The sequence below is a fragment of the Rattus norvegicus genome, chromosome Y (assembly GCF_036323735.1).
Source record: "Rattus norvegicus strain BN/NHsdMcwi chromosome Y, GRCr8, whole genome shotgun sequence".
Lineage (NCBI taxonomy): Eukaryota > Metazoa > Chordata > Mammalia > Rodentia > Muridae > Rattus > Rattus norvegicus.
Window position 1 is genome coordinate 33,030,912 of NC_086040.1, and position 5,199 is coordinate 33,036,110.

The 5,199-nt window shown below is 43.9% G+C and overlaps 1 protein-coding gene across 1 annotated transcript; it reads right to left on the minus strand.

The window, feature by feature from the left end:
• Nucleotides 1-3,943: 3,943 nt before the first annotated feature.
• On the minus strand, nucleotides 3,944-4,972 carry LOC134484423 (Y-linked testis-specific protein 1-like). The gene is made up of 2 exons (XM_063280661.1): nucleotides 4,100-4,972; nucleotides 3,944-4,024 (listed from the first exon to the last, which is right to left on the minus strand). Exon 1 carries the CDS (start codon nucleotides 4,893-4,895, stop codon nucleotides 4,101-4,103), a length of 795 nt encoding a protein of 264 aa, XP_063136731.1. The 5' UTR covers nucleotides 4,896-4,972; the 3' UTR covers nucleotides 3,944-4,024; nucleotide 4,100.
• Nucleotides 4,973-5,199: the final 227 nt, after the last annotated feature.

Sequence of the window (5,199 nt, forward strand, 5' to 3'; positions counted from 1 at the left end):
CTATTCGGGCTGATTCTGAATGCTTCTGCTGCTTCTTTTGGTTTCTTAGAGACTTGTGGTCTCTGCCAGATCAAAGAACTGCTACTGATTCATTTTTTGCATCTCCTATTGGACAGTACTGCACAATGAAGATTGGAGTTACCCCAAAGAATTACTTCTAAATAGGTCCACAACTCTCAACCTTTTCCTATCAACTTTCTCTCTCTCTTACCTCTGGTTGGTGGGCTAGAAGGGTGTTTGAAGTGTTTTAGAACCCTAAATAAAGTACGTTTTGAAAAAATCTAAGCGTACAGATATATTCATGGGTTTTGAGAAAGGGTTTTGTCTCCTGCTGAGAGGAGATGATATGTAGGTTGTTACTTTTTGGTTCTGTGGTCTACTGTGAGCCATTAAATGGCTAGTGACTGACAGTCTCCCAGTAAGTGTAGCACACACTAAAATGCTTTTGCTTGGCGTTTTGAGCTGTAGAATGTATTCATTTCTTGTCATATATACTCAAGTATTCATGTTGGTGACAGTAGTTACTCTTCAGTTCTGCCATACAGGGAAGTGGGTCTATACGCTGAGAGAAGAGAGTGTCTGGTGGTGAGTATGTAACATGGAGTAAGAGAAACATTACAGTGATGGGTCTCTCTCTCTCTCTTTTTTTCCCCCAATTTGACAATCTGGAGTCAACTTAGAAGAGAGAACAATTCAAGAACTGCCTCCAATAGTTAGTCTTTGGGTAAGTCTATGGAACATTTTCTTGATTAATGATTATTGTGGAAGGGCCCACCATTGTGGGCAAGTTCATCAGTAGTCATGTATAAAAAGAATAGCCTTTTAGGCTGTAAGAAATAGTAATGGAGCAAGACATGGGGAGTGTGGCGGTTTGAATAAGAAAGGCTCCCACAGTCATATATTTGAATATTTAGTTAACAGGGAGTGACAAAATTTTCAAGGATTAGAAGCATTAAGACGTGTGGCCTCATTGGAGGAAGTGGGTGTGTTGACAAGGGTGGTGTTTGATTTTTCCAGAGCCCAGTGCTTTCCCAGAATTTCTCTCTCTCTCTCTCTCTCTCTCTCTCTCTCTCTCTCTCTCTCTCTCTCTCTCGCTCTCTCTCTCTGCTTACAAAGCAGTAGTTCTCTATTTCTCCAGTGTTCTGCTCCCTGCCATTATGATGGACCAGACTTCTGAAATTGTAATTTATCCTCCAATTACATAATTTCATTTATAGCAGTTGCCCTTACCATGGTGTCTCTTCACAGCAACAGAACAATGACTGAGACAGGGGGCAAGCCAACAAACAGTGTCCTTGTTACCGCTTCAAGCTCCTGTTCTGGTTTCCCTCAGTGATGGTCTCTAACCTGTAAGGCAAATAACCCTTTCCTACGCAAGGTAGTTTTGATCATGACATTCATCACCGAGAGAAGGAAGCAAACTAGAACTTCACAGATCAGTACATGAGCAACCCTTACCTTTAAATTAAAACAAAGTGTCTATACCTTTCTATTTGTGGTTATGAGGTAAGAGTCTGTGGCTCTACGAGATACAATGTTTCTATAAGACATTGTCTTACTTAGGGTTCCTATTGTTGTAAGGAAACATTGTGACCAAAAGAGCAATTTAGGGAGAGAAGGTTTATTCAGCTTACACTTCTACATTGTTGCTCATTACCAAAGGAAGTTGGGACAGGAACTCAAACAGGCAGGATTCTGGAGGCAGGAACTGAGGCAGAGGCTATGGAGTGGCACTGCTTACTGTCTTGCTCCTCATGTCTTGCTTAGCTTGCTTTCTTATTGAACCCGGACCACTAGCCTTTGAATGGTGCCGCTCACAGTGGGCTGGGCCCTCCCCCACAAATCACTAAGAAAATGCCCTACATTTGGATCTTATACAGGCATGTTCTCAAATGAGGCACCCTCTTCTCTGATGACTCTAGCTTGTTTCAAGTTGGCATAAAATCAGTGTGGTGTTTAGAATGTGATTTTCCCATGGTAAGTGTGGCACAAGTAGGAGGTGTGGCCTTGTGGGAGTAGGTGTGGTGTTGTTGGAGGAAGCATATCACTGTGGGGGTGATATGCTTCTCCAACAACATGTCTGCCTAGACGCTTCCATGATTCCTGCCTTGATGAAAATAGGCTGAACTTCTGAACCTGAAAGCCTGCCCTAATTAAATGTTGTCCCTTGGGGTTTGGGATTTACCTCAGTTGTAGAGCGCTTGCCAAGGAAGCCCAAGGCCCTGGGTATGATCCCCAACTCTGAAAAAAATAGAACCCCCCCCAGAAAATTTTATCCCTTATAAGTTGCATTGGTCATGGTGTCTTTTCGCAGAAATGAAACTGGTAGACAACGAGCCAGTATAAAAATTCCAAACAGCAGAATTAATCAACGATAGAAAATATTTTCAAGTCCTACAATGAGAAACTTATTTTTGAGAGAAGAAACAGCAATGAATGAGTAGAAGGCAAGGTTGCCTATAAAGAAACACTTGGAGTGTAGATGTGGCTCAGAGAGTCCCCATGGAGTGCACAGGGGCTTCTCAGGAGGAGAGAGCTACATGGTCAGGAACCGCAAAGCATTTTAACGTCACGGCAAATGGCATAGGAGAGATCAGCACCTCTGCATTGGATGCACCATCAAGAGTTTTCTGAGGATAAGCTTTCATGTGAGTAAAAGATGGGAACTTCCTGGGGCTAGATAAGGTAAAAGGGCCCAGAGGTCTGTAGGAAGCCATCCAGTCGAAGGAGAGTCAGGCAAGATAAGCCAGTGCAGGAGCCCTTTGTGGTCATCTAGGGGCATTCAGAAGAGACCTCAAAAATATTACAGGATCCAACAGAGTCTAACAGTGCTCAGGGAAGCTAAACATAGGATCCACGTAATACCTGACATAAGCTCATGGCATCCTCATGTTCTTTTTTAAATTTCTTTTTACTGATCATACAAAATAATGGGCTTTATGGCACTTTCAGGAATCGATAGATATAAACTTAATTTGGCATTCACCATTCTTGAGTTATCCTCGTCAAAATGTCCTCTGGGGAAGCCACCACCTCACATCCACCCTCTGTAGTGATAGCTTGGCTGTTCTTTAAGGAAGCAAAGAGACCAATATGGATGTGGCCCAAGTTCAACTCATTCGAGACCCTTTCTGTTCTTCCTGGGTCTCCTGCTTCACTTTTTGAGAACTCCATCTTGGAATTTTTCGTCCCTCAGTATCCTCAACTCCCACATGTGTTCTTTAGTCTTTCTTCCACATCACCATCAATTTATTCTTTCTTACCCTCATCCTGGTCTCTTCTCTGCATGTGAAGGTTGGATTTATTTAAAAAGATGACTTTAGGGGCCTTCAGAGATAACCAATGGATTAAGAGCTCATCTGCTTTGAAAGAGGACTGGGATTTGTTCTTTGAGCTCATGTCCGATGGCTCCCAACCACCTTTAATATCAGCTCCAGGGGACCTGACTATTCTTGTCACTGTGGTCTCCTGTATTCATTCCTTGCCCTGCCCAGATAAAAAAAAGTAATACATCTACATATGAGAAACAGGTTTCATTAGGTTTTGTTAGTCAAACAATCCCTGATCTTCTCTGATTTTGAGTCTGCTTGGATCAGTTTATTGGGTTTCCCCTTGAGTTCCAAGACCACCTCTCTGTTACCTCCCACTCTTTCCCCAACTATCTGTTTCTCCCTCAAACTTCCCCTCAGAGAGTCTATCTATTTCTGGCCCCTCTCCACTGCTTCCTAAACATCCATCTTTTTTTTTCCTTGTGCCATCCCTGCTCCTCTAAGCCTTATCTCCAGTTTTTTCCTCTCCCTAAAGACCAGACCAGCTCAGTCCTGTTTGTTTTAGTGTATGTGACATTAGACTTACTGTTCACAGCCTTGAACTTTCCGGCTTCCTCTCAATGTTCCATCCACCACAGCCAGTCTCCTCCACAAAAGTGTGCATACACAACACGTCACATCACACATTTTAATTTTTAGAGCAAAAACAAATTCCACTGGAAAAGATACTGGGGTTGTCAAAGGCCATTGGGTATCTGAAACACAGAAAAACATTTTCACCCCAATCCTATAAATTCCCCATATATGTCCCCTCACTTTGTGAATTTCACCTTAACGGATCTTTTCCATCAGATTATAGACATAGATGTGGACGTCGCCATCAAACTTGATGAAGTACACGGAAGGCTTGGCTAGAACTTGGTAAATGACTTTGCCGATCTTTTTGGACCCGTCACTTCTGGTGAATTGCACACATTGACCTGTTAAGATGTCGCTGCCAACTTCTGACTTCACCTCTGCTGGCGAAATCTCTGGAATGATACGGAGATTACCTTCTGTGTAATCATCCAGGAGTTGATAGATATATAGGACTGGATCTTTCTCATAGGTGATGTAAAACCAGTCCTTCATGATTGGCACCTGGGCTAGGACCACCCCCCTCCAGTTGTCCTTAGAGCCATGTTTGCCCTCAAATTTATGCTCCACAGCACGGCCAACCATGGCACTTGCGAGATGGGCGTCTTTCACTTGAGGAAACACAACTTTGTGAGTCAAGACCTTAAGCTTTAAAATCCTCTCATCACTGTGAAGTGCCAGTCCATAGACACAATCAACTCCATCATACTTGACCAGATAGAGAGAGGGATTTGTTGGCAGTTGATCTAGAACTATGGCCTTCCATTGGGTGACGGGCTCATCACCTTCCTTCCATCCGTGTGAAATTCTGCACCCCACAATGTTCCCCAGGGACTGGGGAGAAGGCCTCTTCCTCTTCCGCTTCTGGAAGGATGGTGTGCTCATCCTCCTCACAGACACCCTCTTCTTCTTGGCTGTAGACCTAGTGTGGTAGGCCACGGTACTCCTGTTCCACTGTCTTGTGGCTATTGTTCTGCGTTCAGGCTTCATACTTTCCCATGGCCTGGGTTTGAAGAGCTCACCTGCTTAAACCAGAGACAAAGCTGGTACCACTGTCATATGAGTACCTGCAATAACAATGGGGGTGGGGTTGGGGAGGGTGCTGGACCAAGGCTCTTGTCTATGAGAACTTTGGAGCAGGTGAGGAAGGCGATGGTAAACAGGTTTGAGCCTCTGAATCTAATGCTGTCATAATCAGAAGTTCATAGAAGTGCTGGGCAATGGTGGAGCACACCTTTAATTCCAGCACTCCAGAAGCAGAGGGAAGCAGACCTCTGTGAGATCAAGGGCAGGC